General features: G+C 31.3%; 2 protein-coding genes across 2 annotated transcripts; one reads left to right on the top strand and one right to left on the bottom strand.

The window, feature by feature from the left end:
* Positions 1-1,685: 1,685 nt before the first annotated feature.
* On the bottom strand, positions 1,686-11,966 carry LOC139501068 (N-alpha-acetyltransferase 38, NatC auxiliary subunit-like). The gene is made up of 4 exons (XM_071290036.1): positions 11,884-11,966; positions 5,151-5,262; positions 2,754-2,825; positions 1,686-2,071 (listed from the first exon to the last, which is right to left on the bottom strand). Exons 1-4 carry the CDS (start codon positions 11,899-11,901, stop codon positions 1,959-1,961), a joined length of 315 nt encoding a protein of 104 aa, XP_071146137.1. The 5' UTR covers positions 11,902-11,966; the 3' UTR covers positions 1,686-1,958.
* Positions 11,967-12,094: 128 nt separating this feature from the next.
* Positions 12,095-15,318, top strand: LOC139501067 (cytochrome b5 domain-containing protein 1-like). Its single transcript, XM_071290035.1, has 4 exons — positions 12,095-12,277; positions 13,413-13,489; positions 13,859-14,077; positions 14,742-15,318. Exons 1-4 carry the CDS (start codon positions 12,157-12,159, stop codon positions 14,970-14,972), a joined length of 648 nt encoding a protein of 215 aa, XP_071146136.1. The 5' UTR covers positions 12,095-12,156; the 3' UTR covers positions 14,973-15,318.
* Positions 15,319-20,625: the final 5,307 nt, after the last annotated feature.

Below are 20,625 nucleotides of genomic sequence, written 5' to 3'. Positions count from 1 at the left end.
TTGACAAAGTCAATGATATTTGCGATATAAATGGTTTAGGCTGCCTAAAAATGCAAACCACATATCGAATCTCAGCAGATAATGAAATGCAATAAACCAAAGGAAAGCTAGTAGAATTCATAGTAGATTCAGACTTTGACAGAAAATGAAAAAATATAAAACTCAGTACCATTTGATTGAAAAGTGAATGTCAGAATTAAAAGCTACTGTCTAAAGAACGATTTACAAGGCTGATGTGCTTTTAACCAGTTCTTTTTTAATCATTTAGTAAAATATTTTTTTACCAAAATTCAAGTGTACGCCCGGGCGTTTTGACGTAAACGTAGCTACGCGCCTGAAAACTCTAAAATAAATTCTCTAAAATTTCTAATGATTTTTGAAATTAGTTTTATTTTTACTATAAGACATGAGACAGAGATATATCCCACCTTATATAAATTTGATACTATACAAATTTTGATATTAAAATTGGCAATACTATAATTTGTAAACTATACATAACTTTCAGTCAATAGACTGAAGATGAAGGACCAAATCACTCCACAAAAGAGAGAAATACAAAACCTCATATAAATACAACTGCAAACCAAATATCATTGAACAATCATAAGTGGTTCCTGATTGTTAAACTGACTTAACCTAATCACTAACTTTAAAATGTAAATTAAGCAAAGGGTTCAACGTTAATAGACAATGACTGATGGGTGAGGCCAAATAATCTCAATGGAAAAAAGATGTACCTACACTGATAAAAATGCATACTAAGGGGGAGGGTTGAGATCTCATAAACATGCTTAATCCCCCCCACCCCGCAATGTTGCAACTGTCCCAAGTCAGGAGCCTCTGGCCTTTGTTAGCCTTGTATGATTTTTAGTTTTAGTTTTCTTGTGTATAATTTGGAGTATACATATTTTTTAAGGGGCCAGCTGAAGGACACCTACGGGTGCAGGAGTTTCTCGCTACATTGAACACCCATTGGTTGCCTTCGACTTCTGTCTGCTCTATGGTTGGGTTGTTGTCGCTTTGACACATTCCCCATTTCCTTTCTCAATTTTATTAAATAGCATTGTCCTTTCACTAACAGTCCCACATTAACTGTTATAATCACAAACTTTTAAATGTAATTTAATGTATGCAATTTGCTAATTGTTAAAGGCTAGACAGTGTCCTAAAGTTGTTAATTTCTGTGTCATTTGGTCGTATCACTGGCAATCATATCACATTTTAAAAGTAAGTTTCAAAGTCAATAAATATAGACCATGACTGAGGAGTGGCCAAATAATTTCCATGAAAATGAGATGTGCTAATCAATTGCATACCAAATATCATTGAACCACACTTGTAGTTTCCTTTAACTGACCTAATTAAAAACTAATACATAATTGTTGATGCTTCCAAAACTGCCACTGCCTACCTTTAAATCACTTTTTTCAGTCTTGCTTATTCTACTCAGTCAATAAGAGAAAAACCTTTCTGAAATTGTTTAAATTTTACCATTCAAAGGCAGTCACTCCAAACTATAGTCTGTTTAATTTGAAAATTTCAAAGAGACAGACCTTGTTTAACCATGCAATATTTTGTATGTGCCAGTCCCAAGTAAAGGAACCAGTTTGTTGTTTGTTGTCATGTTATGGGAAAAATTCACAAAGGGCCTGTTGAGCTTAAAAGAAAGGATTTGATAAAACTTTTTAACTGCATGTCTTAAATTTATTAAACAATAATATAAAAATATCACTAATCATAAAATTTCTTCTAAAAATCTGTCTTTTTTGGCCACTAATCTTTGATGCCCATGCAGTATAGAGATTAAACATTGTCATATGATGATTCCACACCAATGAGAAAAATCCAATATCTTCTCTTCGCAGGAAGGCTTGATTTCCAAACCATGTCTTATTTAAAGTCACAGTATCAAGAATCTCAATTAAGAAAAAATATTATATGACTATTTGTTTTCATCACAATATTCCCTGATCGTTATTATCATTTTCATCAATATGTACAGTGACTATCTGATGTCCTGGGATCATAGCTAGTCCTAATATTCTTGGATCTTCTCTATCTTCTACATCTGCAAAATGATAAAAACATTACAGCTGATTCTAATTGACTATCAATCCACCATTTGTGTAATAAACACAGTGGCGGATCCAGGGGGGGGGGGGAGGGTTCTGGGGGTTGGAACCCCCCTTATTTTTGGCCGATCAATGCATTTGAATGGGAACATATAGTTGGAACCCCCCTTTTGTCCAAGGTTAGGAACCCCCCCCCCCCCTTTTTAAAATGGTTGGATCCACCACTGAAATAGCAGCACATGATACACCCTCTGCTTTTTCAAAGAATAAAGTTCAATAACTTCTCGATGTCATTATCAGAAGTTCATGAAAAAATAAAAGGATGTTATCTTAATAGATTTCAACGAGTCACTAAAGTTTCATGATTTTATGATAAATGCTCAAAGTATTGTCTGAAAACTGGAATATCCCCCCTTTTTTTATTATGAAATTAACAATATATCAAAAACTACTGATTTACTGTGAAAGACGTTTGCCATCGATGAAAGTTGATATATATAGTTATGTTAACAAGGTTCAAATCATAATAAATTTGTTTATATATTTACTAAATATATAAACAAATTTATTATTAAGGGAATGTTCCAGACTAACTTGTGCTATAAATAAAATTTCCATAACATGTTTGCTTCAAACACCATAGTATGAAAAAAACTAAAAAATCTAAATGTTACCAACCTGGAGACCTCAAATACTCTTCACATGAGCCTAATATAACATTTCTGTCTTTATCTGTACATAAAAATACTCCTAAAACAAAAAATAAACAATGCATTTAAAGACATATGCTTAAGTAGACAGTCATATCATAAATAAAACAATTTTGCTAATAATATGTGTACTATTTTTCATAAAAGTATTGACACATAAATTTCAAAATGTAAAATGTAATATATACGTGTTTCTCGTTTCTCGTTTTGTTTATATAGATTAGACCGTTGGTTTTCCCGTTTGAATGGTTTTACACTAGTAATTTTGGGGCCCTTTATAGCTTGTTGTTCGGTGTGAGCTAAGGCTCCGTGTTGAAGGCCGTACTTTAACCTATAATGGTTTACTTTTTAAATTGTTATTTGTATGGAGAGTTGTCTCATTGGCACTCACACCACATCTTCCTATATCTATGAAGTACTGCAAAAAAACGTTTTCTCTAAAAATCATTTACTTTCCCAAAAACCTTATCATTTTTAGCTCACCTGGCCGAAAGGCCAAGTGAGCTTTTCTCATCACTTGGCGTCCGGCGTCCGTCGTCGTCCGTCATCGTCCTGCGTTAACTTTTACAAAAATCTTCTCCTCTGAAACTACTGGGCCAAATTAACCAAACTTGGCCACAATCATCATTAGGGTATCTAGTTTAAAAAATGTGTCCAGTGACCCGGCCAACCAACCAAGATGGCCGCCATGGCTAAAAATAGAACATAGGGGTAAAATGCAGTTTTTGGCTTATAACTCAAAAACCAAAGCATTTAGAGCAAATCTGACATGGGGGTAATATTGTTCATCAGGTCAAGATCTATCTGCCCTGAAATTTTCAGATGAATCGGACATTTCGTTGTTGGGTTGCTGCCCCTGAAATGGTAATTTTAAGGAAATTTTGCTGTTTTTGGTTATTATCTTGAATATTATTATAGATAGAGATAAACTGTGAACAGCAATAATGTTCAGCAAAGTAAGATCTACAAATAAGTCAACATGACCAAAATGGTCAGTTGACCTCTTTAGGAGTTATTGCCCTTTATAGTCAATTTTTAACCATTTTTCATAAATCTTAGTAATCTTTTAGAAAAATCTTCTCCTCTGAAACTACTGGGCCAAATTTAACCAAACTTGGCCACAATCATCATTAGGGTATCTAGTTTAAAAAATGTGTCCGGTGACCCAGCCTAACCAACCAAGATGGCCGCCATGGCTAAAAATAGAACATAGGGGTAAAATGCAGTTTTTGGCTTATAACTCAAAAACCAAAGCATTTAGAGCAAATCTGACATGGGGTAATAATGTTTATCAGGTCAAGATCTATCTGCCCTGAAATTTTCAGATGAATCGGACATTTCGGTGTTGGGTTGCTGCCCCTGAAATGGTAATTTTAAGGAAATTTTGCTGTTTTTGGTTATTATCTTGAATATTATTATAGATAGAGATAAACTGTAAACAGCAATAATGTTCAGCAAAGTAAGATCTACAAATAAGTCAACATGACCAAAATGGTCAGTTGACCTCTGTAGGAGTTATTGCCCTTTATAGTCAATTTTTAACCATTTTTCATAAATCTTAGTAATCTTTTAGAAAAATCTTCTCCTCTGAAACTACTGGGCCAAATTTAACCAAACTTAGCCATACTCATCATTTGGGATATCTAGTTAAAAAAATGTGTCCAGTAACTCGGCCAATTAACCAAGATGGCCGCCATGGCTAAAAATAGAACATGGGGATAAAATGCAGTTTTTGGCTTTTAACTCAAAAACCAAAGCATTAAGAGCAAATCTGACAGGAAGTAAAATTGTTGATCAGGTCGCGATCTATCTGCCCTGGAATTTTCAGATGAATCGGATAATCGGTTGTTAGGTTGCTGCCCCTGAATATGTAATTTTGAGGAAATTTTGCTGTACAAAAAATGTACAGCAAAGTAAGAACTAAAAATAAGTCAGTATGACCAAAATAGTCAATTGACCCCCTAAGGAGTTATTGCCCTTCATAGTCAATTTTTAACAATTTTCTTAAAATTTGAAGATTTTCAATAGCATTTTCCACAGAAAGTACTGTTATAGATAGAGATAATTGTAAGCAGCAAGAATGTTTAGTAAAGTAAGATCTACAAACACATCACCATCACCAAAACACAATTTTGTCATGAATCCATCTGTGTCCATTGTTTAATATTCACAAGGACCAAGGTGAGCGACACAGGCTCTTTAGAGCCTCTAGTTTAAGTTTTAAAGTTGCAGTCAATTTTTACATATTTTTGTAAGCTCAGAAGAAATATCTATTGCATAAATAAATATATATTATTGCCATGTGGACACCTTTCTAAAAATATGCATACAATAAAAATTAGCTTTTGAACATAGAAAAAAATACCAATTAATGTTCTTCCGTCTGTCATCTTGATCTTCATACTTTTGTTCAACCATTTCTCTAACTTTATATTTCCAGCAGACTTCTCATTATCTTCTTCTTTGGCATTTTCTTGCTGAAAAAAGAAATAAATAATAGATAATTTCACACAAAATATATTTAGCATTGACTTCCTACATACAAGACACAATTAATGCAGAGATTTATTTTTACTTTTCAAAATGCCAAGGGAGATAATTTTTATAGTTTTATTGACCAACATGGATAAAATATGTAGGTTAAGATACAATACACCAATTCCAGGATACAGTTGTTGGAAGAATCTGTCATGTGACTTCCATCAACAGGTGACCAAAACGTAGGCATTGTCACTTCCAACACATGTTGAGCAAAAGGGTGAAAAATTTGATTGTATACTGCCACGACTGCACTTGTTACTTTTGTATATATAAATTATATATATAATAAATGACTGAATAAATAGTCAACAATAAATCTTACAGGGCGATGGATCATATAATTATGATACAGTACACTTCATAATATAATATATAACAAGTCTAAAAGGGTATAAGTATAATGTCTTTAATATTTGGGAAATTAAAAAAAACATACACTGTCAGAATGAATCAATTTGATCTATGACACCATGTTATAAACATGATAAAATCATCATAATGACTTGTTAGCTAGTCTGTAATTGGTTTGTTTATTCAACATATGTCTAATGACTGTGAATCAAATTAACGCCAGTCTTAATTACCAGGGGTTAAAAAATCCACTAGCCCGACGCCCGGGACTAGATCATTTATACCTCGGGCAATTAAAATGTGTAATCCGATATGCCCGACGGACTAGTAACAAAAAATTCTCGACGCCGGCAAAATAGAAAGTGAAAAATCACTTCATCGCTATTCTATGTAAGCCATTTCGATTCAATTAAGTCATCCGGGATTCCAAGAATTTGAACTGGTTTGTACAGGTCCTGTTGTACATATTTAAAAATACAACAAATAACTCTGGCATGTCTGGGTGGCCTGGTATCACGTGTTGATTGCAATTATCGTACTTTAAATATCTATTTCTCATACCATGGCTTGGGGTATTGTACATTGCTTATCGTGCCGAGATTTTCAATTAACGGTATTTGGGGGTATGATGTATTGATTGGTATTGACCTGTCTTGTTGCACAGCTCTTGAGCACGAAACAAGACAACAAAATATTTCTTAATATTTTAGTACGGGAACCGCAGGAACTTTGTCAGTTTCAAAACGAAAAACAGTAGATGAAGGAAGTAACGAGGCTGACAATTCATCCCCCAAAAATGCTAAATACGACAGGGAAAAGCCGCGGAAAAAAATATAATAGTGTCCAGGACAGCAGGGCTGTCAAGTTTTTAGTGCGAGACTCTCACATGTTCATGCTTATTTGGCGGCATTTTCCTATGATCTATTGTATTTTATCTTTGATCTCCAAATCACGCATTCACTTCCTGAAAAGTTGGCAGAACTGGGACACAATGATTCCCCTGGCAAGGTTGGCTGTTGCTGATGAAAAAAACAGACAATGCTCTGTGAATATTGCCGTTAGTTGCCCCAAGTACGCCAATAAAAAGTCTGCTTTGAATGTGGGAACAACTAAGATAGGTTAAGCACCAAAAGAATAAATAAGAGATCAACAAAAATTATTAAATAGTGTATAATGTCTCCTTCAAAACAAAGGACACCCACTTTGTATTATGCATCAAACTCTTGATTTTTAAGGCATACTAGAGCTAGCGGTCAGTTTTGATGGACTAGCAGTTCTTCCAACAGGGCTAGTAAAATCCTGCTGCCAATAAGTCCTGGGCTAGTTAGCTGTAACAAAATTTTTTAACCCCTGATTACTTAATTTAATCAAAATCATGATTGATGAAATAAAAGGCTAGCAACAACATAAACAAGGTCTTTTTTTTTAAAGTCCTATTAATGAGCAAATTGTTATTTTCTTTCAGGTTAAAAGACTATGCAGACACAGAAACTGTAAATCTTACCACTTACACGGCTAGGTTTGTGTATACCCAGAAAGATTAAATCTATCATCTATATATCATTTTATTTAAGAAATGAGTTTTTGTTTTTTTTTAGTTAACTATTCATGTATGAGGGTTGTAATGGGGGTACTACATGAAGGATAACAGTAATTTTCTTGCCAAATGACGTTAACAGTAATTATTGGTGCAAGATGATAAAATGACCTGTTTCTTTCAGACCAAATAAAAAGGACGAATCACATAGGTTTTTTTCCAAAATTAAAGGTAATGATAACTATTTGGGACCTTTGAGGAATAACGATACAGATATGTTGATGAACCACTTGAGTATGTTTTGACCTGGGAACAGTATATCTTTTCCTGTTTTGACGAATCAAGAAAAGGAAATAATATTTGACAAATCAGAGTTAAATTTTAACCAAACAGTAGCAGAAAATGTTCGTATGACAACTGACAGTAAAGGGCATTCCCAGGGATCTCCATGACCTGTTTATCAATTATAATCAAATGCATGTAATTGCATAACCCTTAGGCTTTTTATGTTATAATCCAATACAGTTCTAACGCCTGAGGGATATCCGGATTAAGATCGCTAATCACTTGTACCTGAGCTTGTACAGGTAGAACAACAAACCAGACAGGAGAATACTATCTGAGGATAGACGATCCATTTGTCGAATTAATCAACTAAGTTTCAGCAAAGGATTATGATAATTTAGATTAAGGCCACACCAATTTAATTTCTTGTTCTACGGATTTTTGGACTCCAAAAATTGGGGAGAGCGAGCGATTTGAAAATTTTAATAAAAAAATATTTTATTTGCAAATTTTTGAGGCGAAGCTTGAAAAGTAAACATGGTAAAGGCCAGCGATTATAATTTTTTTTTGTAAACATAAAATAGTAGGTTTTGACAATATTAAAACTTGATTTATCACTTGTACTTTGACATTTCTTTAATTTATGAAGTGTTTTTCCCTGTTCACCAATAAATAATTGAATAATTAGATTTGGTATATGTATGTGTGCCAATTAATGAGACAATTCTCCATCCAAGTCATAATCAGATTGGGAACAACCCCCTCAATTTTAAAAATATCCTTTTTATGAGGGGTCAATATAAGTTACAATATATTTCTTTGTAAATAAAACTTTTTAGTACAAAAGAGCTCATAGTTTCCCAAAGAACTACATGAACTATATATCTATCTGGTATTAAATGGTCAAAACATGCCCAAAAATTTTGTAATATTCCTGGACTTAGGCCATGTTAACACATTTACTTTAATATTATTCAAAATAAGTGGACCCCTCTTTAAGAATAGTAATGTTGTTTAAAATATGATGTATTTCTCCTCTTTTAAATTAAATTTTTTAAAGTTTTTCAAAGGATTTGTATAGTAACACTATGCAAATCCTTGGTATTTCTTTTTTCTTTTTTACAACAGTGAAATGGCCCCATATGTGCTCTGTCTGAGGGAGGATTGTTCCCAACCTGATAATAACAAATACAGGTCATGATAGTACGTACGGCAGGACTTTGACCCAGACAAAACAGCAAGCTATAGGGGCCGGCCCAAAATTATAAGTGTACACAATTCGAAAACCAACGCTCTAATGTATATATATACAACGGTAATATACCAAAAAATATGTATGAACATGAACAAAAGGTATCTAACTGCTGAACGACAGGCCCCTGAATCAATCAGGACAGGTGCATAAACATGCAGAGGGTATGGATAGTTTTGTATTGCCAGCATACAATATAATTGCAGTTGAAGGCATTTCTTCCTGAAGTTCTTTGAAGTTTATTACTAACAACGAACATATTTTGATAGGGAATATAAGTACGGGGGAAAGAAACCAATGTTTTGTTCTGTACAGGTATTTTCCTCTGTTATATATTTATATCTGAGCACTCCCATTTGGAATAAAAGGGTTTCATGCTGAATCAAATATTATCACAGACATTGACACAGCGAACTTGTGTGTTTCTATCTTTAAAATCGTTATAAATACAGGTTAGATTGTGATTATAAAACCAAGTGCAAATATCTGTTTACAATATTTACAACAAAAAAACGGTGCGGTAAATGGACACGATTACATTTCCGGATGCGGGAAGCGGGAATTTAAAAAAAATAAAAAAATTCTGTTTTAAAAAAAAATCGGTGCGAGCGGTCCGTCGAACAAGGAATTAAATTGGTGTGGCCTAAATAAATAAATTAATAATCCAGTAACAAAGAAAAAAGTTTAACAAGTCGAACACGTGCTTTATTTTGACTTACGCAATCAGCATCCCCCTTTTTTAAGAAGTACAAAATAAGACGCAAAACATTAAATATTATTTCATCGCAAATAACTCTGAGTACTGCTGTAACGATAATTTAGAATTCCTTTTAAAGTTTAAAAGTAAAAACTTAAATATTTCCTGTAAAGAAATATCGTATCGTAATTCCGAATTCATTTCGTTGCCATTATGTTAAAGTTACATTGGCGACAACGTGACAAAGTTATCCATCACAATCAAAACACATCGAGAATAGATAAAATCCAAAACTATGTATCAATTTAAAGATCGTATTCCTTAAATTACGAAAATCATAATATCCATTAAAAATCAACTTTTATATCCAATATTTTCTACGAATTTAACGGAGGATTAAATCCATGATTTGACCTCTTTAGACCTATTTACGCAGTGACCTCTATGACCGGCATGCGCACTCTCATGGTACTCTCAGCATATAGGTTCAATAAAATCAAATTGATACATACGCGTTTCCGGTTTCTATTCAGACTCGAAAGATGCATGTTGCACAGAATCAATTTGCCAGATAAAGTCATTAAAAACCTTTTATTTGTCAAAGTTTGCTTTACAAATCTCTTTAACCTTTTACATAACCCGTACGAATCGTTTTGTTGTTGCTGCAAATCAGACATACCGGTAACAGGTTCTGAATTTGACAGTGTCCATGAAAAATAAGCTCCACATCATATGATTTTTAACCCCCATAACAATTACCAAAAATACAAAAAATCTACATGGGGACCTTCATGACAGCTTTTTATCATTCTCGACTAAGGGGGAACCATGAAGACTTGGCATTAAATGGTTAAAAACAGCAAAAAATATAAGTACTTCTAATTCTATAATGAAAATTCAAATAAATATAATTTAAATAAGCAATGAATTAGCATGTTCACCATTCCTTGTATGGAGGGATAAAATACTTCCGATCGCGCTACACTGTACAGCGTAGACACGGTTTGTAATGGTGAAAGTTCCTCAATCGTTCAATTTTCATCCATGGAGATCCCTGATTCCTACCCTCATGTACATGTAATATAACAGTTTATAATTATAAGGCCATAAAAAAGAATAGGTTTGTTTGCCCAAACCCTACCTGCCCAGAAAAAAGCTGCCTACTCAAATTCTTTTATTGTCCTGATTTGAAGAAGTTTTTTTTTAATCAGATAGGCATGAAGACTAATAAACACCCGATGCTTCAATTTCTTTTTTTGAAAAAAAAAAAGAAAACGCCTACCTACCTACCCACTGTCTCAACCTTGGGTAGGGTTTGGGCAAACCAAACTATTTTTAATTGTGGCCTAAGGCATATAAAGTGAACTTGGCAAGGTATCTGGATGATTCGTTCCAACTCTGATTTGTACCAACCACTTTGTCCCAAGTTGCTTGGTCATAGGTTCCAACTTTTTTCAAGAACAGGTCAGTTCGTTTCAACTGATCATTCTGATTCAAGGACAGTGTTAACTATGAAAATAACCTAATTACTTTAATTTTTGTGAATGTATACAAAAACTTATTTAAAAATATTTATATGGTTTATAAACCTTGGGTAGGGTTTGGGCAAACCAAACTATTTTTAATTGTGGCCTAAGGCATATAAAGTGAACTTGGCAAGGTATCTGGATGATTCGTTCCAGCTCTGAGGCACAAATAAAATAAAACCTTGTTGCATGGATTTAGTAAAAAAAAAATGACACAAATATAATGTGCCCATAATCTATTCCTTTTTAATTCAATTAACGGTTTTGACCTTACTGAATTTTATTTATTTAACTATTGTATATTATTTCAAAATATATATGGTTAAATGAGGGTTATTTTCGTACAACGTGTTTTGTCATTTTTATTTCACGTGCATCCGAGAAAAAGGTTTGTTATTCACTGTGTTTCGTGATATCGGTTAACAGATCCATGTGCAGGAAATTTTTAATAAAAATTGAGAATGGAAATGGGGAATGTGTCAAAGAGACAACAACCCAACCATAGAATAGACAACAGCAGTTGTTCATTGTTCGTTCATCATGATGGTAATTTTATTTCGCATTCTTCTGTGCAGATACCCTCCCTTTAAGCCCTCTTAAATCTTTGCCTTTTAAAAAAAAATTGATTCGAGCATCACTGATGAGTCTTTTGTAGAGGTGGAACAAATTATTTAGTCTGATTAAAAATAAACTAAATCAGTTGGAACGAATTGCAAATTGACATGGTCTGAGATGAACTGGTAACTTTAATTACTTTCAGCGGATTTGTGGTAAAAGACACACATATGAGAAAAACTATTTCAATTTGTAGATAGAAGAACATTTTTTTGTACATAATTGAAATTTTTTTGTGGGTTTATTTGTAAAATATGGCTTGATTCGTTTAAATTATATTTGGACGAAATTTACCATCACTTCGCCGGCCATTTTGGAAAATAGTGATTTTTACAAAACGAAAGTGTTTTTCTTTCTGAGAATGTGACTTAAAATTTTCACAAATTATCAAAATTATAATACTATAAAAGAATTTTATTTTCAGCATGATTTTTAAACTACAAATGATTCAGTGTACCGAAAGCTTTGGCAAATTTTTTTTTTTCGTTTTGTAAAAGCAGCCCTTTAACTTCCGGTTTACTTGTTGACGTTAGCAACCCCAGTTTCCTGAATCAATTTTGAGAGAAAATGGGACGGCCAAAGTATTTTACACCAAAAGAAGTTGCCGTTCATAACACTGTTGACGATTTATGGGTATCATTCCTTGGAAAAGTGTACAATCTTACTCCACTTTGCGAAAAATACAAAGGTATAGAAATAAACCAGTGTCACTGTAAAAAAAATGATAACAACACATACAAAATAAATAAACCAGAAGCCTCATACATCAAAGGTAATATAGAAATCGTATTGCTAACCATTTCTTAATTATCTCCCTCTTACTAACTAATCAAAATCGCATTTTAATGAATATAATAAATGAGGGTAGGATTAGGAATGCCCTTTCACGTCAGACTCAAATGGTCATGTACTCCTACTGTTAGCTTCCAATTGGTTAGTGTGAGGTGTCATATCGTTATCGTGTTACCTCAGACGTCTCAAATAATTGTCATTACTGTTGTTGTTTATTTTTAAATTAATGTGATACGTCAAAATCACTCAATTTTTTTTTATCTTATAAGGGAACTCTACCAGCACAAAACATAAGAGGCGTTGGTTCAGCAGCTTTTTATTTATCTTATAAGCGTACATTTTATGGTCATGCACCAAGTATTGCTGCCTATTAATGTAATTTGGCATTTTTTTTTTTACCTTTTTTGGTCATGAAGGTACCCTATTAAATCACTCAATTTTTTTTTTCATAAAAAAAAAAGTGTACATGTACATTTTATGCTCATGCACCAAATATTGCTGCCTATTAATGTAATTGGCAATTTTTTTACCTTTATTGGTCATGAAGGTACCCTTTTAAATTTATATGATAACCAGATGGTACATGTATGTTTTTGTGATTTAAAATGAGAAGTTTATACAATTATTTGTGGTGTGTACATACAAATTTATCTCGCTGTTGATGCAAAATCAGGACCAAAAGGAAAAAAAGACGAAACTTGCAATATACAACACTAAAAATTTAGGATGGAGCTTCAATTGAATCCTGTAAAAAAGGGGGAAGGGTTAAATTCAAGTTAAACTTGGGCACATGGGAGGGCATTTTGAGCTTTTACATATTAGTTCTGGCTTAGTTGTTTTATCATTGTTTATATATTTTTGTAATTGTACATATTACTTGTTTATATTTTCTTTACCTAAATTAAATGTACATTTAGCTAGTGCCGTGTAATATTGGTAACTTTTTAATGACCATCATGATTTGTATTGAACTTCTTTCTTAATATAATCCTATTCTGACCTTTTCATCATTCTATCTAATATTTTAACAGGAGATGTTTTACTGAAGCCCATTATTCAAGCAGCTGGTGGTGATATATCACATTGGTTTAATCCTAAGACAAAAGATGTAAGTTTCTTTGTTTACACCAGATACATGTACAAATTTATGTTAAAATACATGTATGATACCAGGATTGAATTTCCAATAAAACATAGAAAACATAATGGTTGAAACTTTTCAATCACTTCAAAATCATATTCTCAGAAAATATTGATTTTCTTGAAATTAGAATTTATCGTCTCTTACATGAAAAATGTTAATACAATTATTTCAAAGTAATCCTTTCATAATGCATATTTGTTTTAGATGCAAAATTACTGACCCTGTCTAGATCTGGAGGGGTAAATTTACAGAATTTTTGTCACATGTGAAATATTGGTTTTTATTCAATAAGGAAGCCACAATACTTCATTGAAACCAATGTATACATTTCAGATCCGTACACATGTAGATCCACAAACAGGGTGTGAAATACCATACTGTCCTAATGGCAGATTTGTACATATACCACCACCTTATCCAGATTCTTTTTGGGCCAATGACTTTGGAAGGCCTTGGTGGAAAGATGACAGTTATCTTGTAGGAATTCTGTCACAGAAAACAAGAAAAGTCAAAATAATCAACACACTCACATCACAGGACCATGTTATTGAGGTAAAGGTTAATCTTATTTTGTATTTTATATATTTTTTTCAAAAACTACTAGTTTTTGTACAGCCAAATGAAATAAAAATGATTTTTTTAAAGAGTTTAAAGTTCCTGATGACTCACTCTTTGAACTCCACATGAACAGAGAAGTGAGAGAACTATGCTGTAGCTATTTTATTTATTCAATGGTATATATATATTTCTCTTTGCTATAATTTGAATAGCCCGATGAACATGAATTGATTCTGATGAAAGGTTTTATTTCCTTTTCTATAAAAGGAGATGTAAAACAGTTAATTGTATTTTTGTCACTCATGCTCAGATCACATTAGGAGTTCTATATGATAGTGTCATTATTAGATCAGTAACTGCCAAACTTTCTGGTGCACCCTAGTTCATCTGTATTTCTAGGGGGGGGGGGGGTAATGTAATTAGTTTTTTCTTTCTTTAGTCTAGTGTTTTGTTTCGGTTGTTATTATCCCCTGTTTTTGTCAGAATTTATGTTGCTCAGTCTTCAGTTTTCTATGAATTTTACATTGAATTTTTTGTCTTTTCACTGTCTTTTGTATTTGCCACATGTGGCTCTGTCAGTTTCTCTCTACAATTGATTTTTAAACATTCCTGGGTATTTTTCCTTTTTCCTTAATAATATCAATGTGGTTTTTTTCAGGTTTGCTCGGAAGAGATTATGACAGAAATTTTAGAAAGGTACCTGAAATACAATGCACATGCTGCAAGTTATACATGGAAATATGACAGTCGAAATCTTGTGATGGGGAGTACGTTAGAAGAAAATGGTATCGAAGATGAAGATGAGGAATTTTATAAACTGAGCATGAACGATGATACATTCTTACAAGCAATCCATTTGTATTTCAATGATGATTTAACCGAGGCATAACTTTGTATACAGAAATTTGTTGAATTATTATACTTTTCATAAGGTTCTTTACCTTTTGTGAAAACAAAGGAGTTCTTTGAATCCTGTGAAATTTTTACACTTTTGGTAAAATTCCCTCTATGGAGAATATTAGCAAACAGATTGTTATAAAATTGAAAAAATTTCAAAATTTATAAAAATGAATATCTGCTCTTTATCAAAGAATTGAAGAATATGACAAGATTTGAGTGCTACATGTAATTATGATAAATATAAGGACTGCCTGTGAAAAGAGAAAAGATTATATGAAGTTTAGAGATTTGTAATATACTTTATTCATGTAAATAAAACTATTATTTGTATTTTATTTAATTTTAACTGCATCAACATCTAGCGTAACAAAAGTGCCTCACTGATATAACTCATCTATTTACTAGTCATGATTTAAATTTATGATTAAAGTCTCTTAACTTCTTAAGATCAAAGTTATTAGAAATATATAAATTTAACCTAATCAATGATATTAGTAAATGAGGTTCAGGTCTGATGACACCTTTCAGACAGACATATTCACCTTATAATCATTTCATACACCAAATTTTCTAATCAATTGCTTATTAGATCAGCAGACCTAAGTTTTTGGGGCATTTTGTAGCCGACTATGTGGCTTGGGATTTACTTTGCTCATTGTTGAAGGCTTTACAGTGACCTGTAACTGTTAATTTCTGTGTCATTTGGTCTCTTGCGGATAGTTGTCTCATTGACAATCATACCACATCTTCTATTATATACCAACCATGAAAACTTGAACAATGAACTATGAAAATGAGGTCAACGTCAGATTAACCTTGAGAAACAGGTACACAATCATTCCATACACCGAATTGAGTTGACTTATTGTTTAGTTACATGTAGTATCTCAGAGTACTAGCTATGAAAACTAAACTAGGAACCATAAAAATGAAGTCATGATCATATAAACCCTGTCATTTACTTCTTGCAATGATTCCATGCACCTAATCTAGATGACCAATTGCTTATAGTACCTGAAAAGACTTCAAAACCTTAAACAATTGATGAAGCAAGAATCTCATAAAAAGTTATCCTATTACTCATAATAAACATGAATCCATGGTAGAAGGCAGAAGAAAATAATTTAAATTGTTGACAACAAATTTATTTAAATATTGCATGAAACACATCTAGGAATTGACATGTTAGCATGTATTATACTGTAACAAATGCATTTGGTGTGTAAAATCTTCATCTAAAACATGTTTTACATGTCAACTAATAAAATATCTATGGTTTAAACACACAAATGACTAAACAAAGTAACAAATATAACTATACAGAATTTCAAAGGGAAATAACTCTCCAGAATAAGGGGAGATAATTCATATAATCCCTTTTTGAAGTAAACATGCTATCTACATTGTACAAGGAAGTAAGAAACTATGGTGTATACCATTAAAACATATAAAACCCTCAAGGCACATTCTAAATAGGGATACCACTCATACAAGTAATTAAAATGTGTGTATGTAGTGAGAGGTTTAATTAACCACAAATAACCAATTTTCCTTTCCCTAGGGACATTATATGCATTAATGGAACAGCCTCATAAATGGAATCAACCGGTAGTTTTTTAGTGTGAGAAGTAGAATGACCATTACATAAAAAAATGATACAGGTTCAAAACTAAAGAAAAAACATCAAACAATTTTGACATGAATTTTGAATTCTTTCTTTATACATATAAAAGTTTCATCAACTTGAACAATATTTTGTGGTCCCTTTTGTGATCAAACTGCAATGTTCTACTGTATAATTACAATATTTTGTAAACATAATTGAAGTTATTAACTTTATATACATTGTATTAGATAAGTTAGCTAAAATAGATTATTGAAAAGGCAATAACTCCAACCAAATATTGTTACGAACAGTTGTTAAATAATTTCAGAAAAAGTTCCAAAAATAAAAGATTTTTAAAAAGATTTTGTGTACTAGTAAACAACTTATGTTTGAGATAGAAAAAAAGCAACATGATGACAATAAAATGGAACTAAGGTAAAATAATAAATGAGAGTCTAGTTACATATTATGACGTATGATATCTTGTATGTAATGGTAAAATTCATAAGCTAGGAACATCATGATGATACGAATGTCTTCAATTAATTGCCTTTGTAGATTAAAATTAACACAAAAACTTGAAATTATTATTGCATTTAAAAGAAAGAATTCAGCTCTATCTTTCTTTCTTTAATAAACTAATAAACTAGCTTATAAGATTTCCAGTTGAATAATACATATTTATAAAGTATATAGTAGCTTATTTTACTATAAATCACGAAATAATTTTAATCACTAAAAGAGGAAAATTTTAACTTATTTTCTATGTATCTAAAAACACTAAATTTTAAAAAAGCTTGACAAGAAAATAAAGCAAACACTAAATTGCTTCTTTTACAGGGCTTCACATTGCTATATATCTAATTTCAAATTTTAATTTGCACAATGTAATTTTCAAATAAGTGTTTAAAAATCTAATGACAAAAATTATACCAGTTCAGACTGAAAACCTTGTAATCAAGATGTATTTAAGGATGTACTTAAGTGATGTTTAGTAATTATTAAAGGAATGACTGTAATATTGTTTCTGTCTGAAGAAATAACATTAAAAATGGGGTGCACACTGAATAACGCGCATAGTGGGTTATTTACAGTGTGCACCACATTTTTTTGTGTTATTTCGAATAGACAGAAAAAAAATTAGTCATTTCTCATAATTTAATTCTAAATTCCATTTTAAATCGTAGAAAACCATGAAAAAACGTTGATGACGTCACAGTCACATGACTAAATTATGTCTATAGGCTCATAACAAAATAAAGTCAGCCAATCAAAAGACGTCTTACATCCAAAATTAAATTATAGTCAAATGTTTGGACTCCTTTGTTTTTTTCCCTTTGATAAAAGGTAAAATATTTTGCCCCATAACACCCTTTTTCATTTTCGTATAAGACTTCAATAAAAGGTCATATAACCAAATTTAAGCAGATTCTAGATTTCTTTATTTTCAATTTGAGACCCAAATAATTCCAATTAAAATAAAAGTCAGCATCAGGTTATTCCACCATTTTTCTAAAAGTAAAATATCTTGAAAAAAGGGAGCTCCATAACTTTAATTTTTTTTTAGCTTATTTTTGCTCTTCAGACTAGTAGTATCAATTTAAATTCTAGATTTTTTTTAATTTCTCCTAAGTACATCCTTAATATATATCCTTTCTATGATATGTAGGTTTCTTAAAATCAACTGGCCAACCAATCTAAATAATTTATTCTAGTTACTGGCACTTAAAGTTATTTTGTCAATAAGTAGTTAAAAAAATGAGAAGCCCTGAATTTTAACATGATTTCTAACATAATTACTGTACTAACATCAAATTAAATATGTTTCACTTTTAAAATGTCATTTTGTATGAATTTCTAATAACGTGATTTTCAAGTATTTATAAATGTATAAAACATAATACATGAGATCATTTAATGCAACATCTATCACATATATACAACATCAGAATTCTTTGAATTAAACAATACACTTTACAACTATTAAGTTATTGCAATATTGTGCAGTAAAACATGTAGATAAATTTGCATCTATTCAAAAGGACAAATTTTATACCATAATTTTTTTTCTTCAAATTGTAAATGTTTATATTGCAGTGTAGATAAATTTGCAGCTATTAAAAGGACACTTTTTTTTACCATTACTTTGTTTTTAATCACAAACATTTATGATCTGAACTATAACCAAGAGGTCAATTGAATATTTTTTGCTAGTTAAGCTTTGAAAACATAACACCTGTCTTAGGGACGACATCAAAAGTTCAATGAAGGATAAAAAACATAATTCACATAGTTTTTTCACTGAATATGGATTTATGTAAAAATCTATGTCGGATAACCAAATCTTGCTGCAGTTCAACTCCCTCCCTCATCACCAAACTATTTGAATTAAGTTTTTTATCCTACATTGATCTTTTGATGTGTCCCTTATCCAACCAAAATAATAAGTTTTAAATATTTTTGAAGAACTAATTTTTTTAATCATTTGTTATATAGCAAAACTGAAAACATGCACCTCATGAGGGGGTATTCCATAACAATCTATTTTTAGAGGTTAGGAATCCCCAAAACAACCAACATACTTTCATCCAGTAATTTTGAATACATGAAATGGACAAACAATCATTAACAACCATAAATATGAATATTATGAAATATATATCTTTCTTTTTAAAATGAAAAGCTAATTATAAATGCAACAATTACTGAATTTGACAAAATTTAATCGATGAAAATGTATATGAATTATTAATGTTGTGAGTTACAAGTTGAGAATGTCAAGTTATTAATAACAATTTAAACACTTTTTTATGGCAAGAATATCAATATTTAATAAATGTATATAAAATTTTGACTTTAAATGATTTTCAAATTTAAAAAAGATTGAGAGTTTTTTTAGTTTTTTACAAAGCTTATGGAGACTACATTTTTACAAGTAACAAAAAATTAAAGTATTTTAACATCAAGAAGAATTATTTTTTTTCAAAAACAAATCATCGAATAATTGCTTCTTAAAATTACAGATATCTATTAGGTATTGCAACAGAAAATGCAAAGAATGCAGTACAAAGTTTCTTCAAAATGATGTCAGCTGCCGAAATTTTTATAATGCTTGAAAAGGTGTGTATCTTTGCAAAAACATCTCATCACTTATCATTTATACTTACTGTTTTCTTGTAATTTTCCATTCTCATACATGTAAAACCTGTTCATGTGCAAAACCCATTATAAAATTCTTGCTACTTTGGACACATGTGTATTGTTTTAGCTTATTTTAAGATTCTTCAAACAGTAATGTGAAAGATATGATAAAACATTATTTTACTAAAGAATGGAACTGTTTTACTTTCAAAGTTGTATTCAAGTCATATCTTTTAAGTGCAGATTTTCTGTACACTCTTACCATATTTTTTTTCATTTGCAGAATTTCAGTATGTTGGCTAATAAAAAAACAAATTGGATTTGTCTAAAAAGGGTGCATTTTGTCTAGAAAAAACAGTATCTAATCCCACATATAAAATGCACTAATAACTCGTAGGACTACAATATTTTGAGAATAAAACACATATAAAAAATACAAAAAAATAACTGAATGAAGTGACTAGGCTATTGTGATACTTGTTTTTTTATTATTATGAATATATATATGTTTACCGATGAATATGTCTTTCTGGATGGGGAGGGGGGGTCTGAATGCTATAAGTTTTATAGGCCATTTTTCAATTATTTTTTTTAGCCAACTATTATCTGTTCTTAGCACCCCATTTTCTCTCTATTCTTTATATTTTTTGTCCACGTTTCTCTTTTCATTGTTTCTCGTATATTATTCTATATGTTTTTGCTCATTATTCTATATTCTGTAAAACCCCATCCAGACACTTGAAAATGAATGTTTTTAAAATCACAACAAATAATCATAAATCTATTTTTCAATATCAGTTAAAATGCCTCTTAATTAAAACTGAAACAAAGCCTCACATTAATTTTTTTTGCAATATATCTATAGCAATTCTACAGCAGTTATATAAGTCAGCTA

This window comes from Mytilus edulis, chromosome 13 (assembly GCF_963676685.1).
Source record: "Mytilus edulis chromosome 13, xbMytEdul2.2, whole genome shotgun sequence".
Classification (NCBI taxonomy): domain Eukaryota; kingdom Metazoa; phylum Mollusca; class Bivalvia; order Mytilida; family Mytilidae; genus Mytilus; species Mytilus edulis.
This window is presented reverse-complemented; position numbering and strand designations above follow the sequence as displayed.

Excerpts from the sequence above, each read along its gene's own strand:
- LOC139501068 (XM_071290036.1), bottom strand. Across the intron at positions 2,826-5,150 it reads AGACGGAAGAACATTAATTG|GAGTATTTTTATGTACAGAT; the intron begins GTATTTTTTTCT and ends TTTTTGTTTTAG. Across the intron at positions 2,072-2,753 it reads AGAGTATTTGAGGTCTCCAG|ATGTAGAAGATAGAGAAGAT; the intron begins GTTGGTAACATT and ends ATCATTTTGCAG.
- LOC139501067 (XM_071290035.1), top strand. The coding sequence starts at position 12,157 with ATGGGACGGCCAAAGTATTTTACACCAAAAGAAGTTGCCGTTCATAAC. Across the intron at positions 13,490-13,858 it reads TTAATCCTAAGACAAAAGAT|ATCCGTACACATGTAGATCC; the intron begins GTAAGTTTCTTT and ends TATACATTTCAG. Across the intron at positions 14,078-14,741 it reads CACAGGACCATGTTATTGAG|GTTTGCTCGGAAGAGATTAT; the intron begins GTAAAGGTTAAT and ends GGTTTTTTTCAG.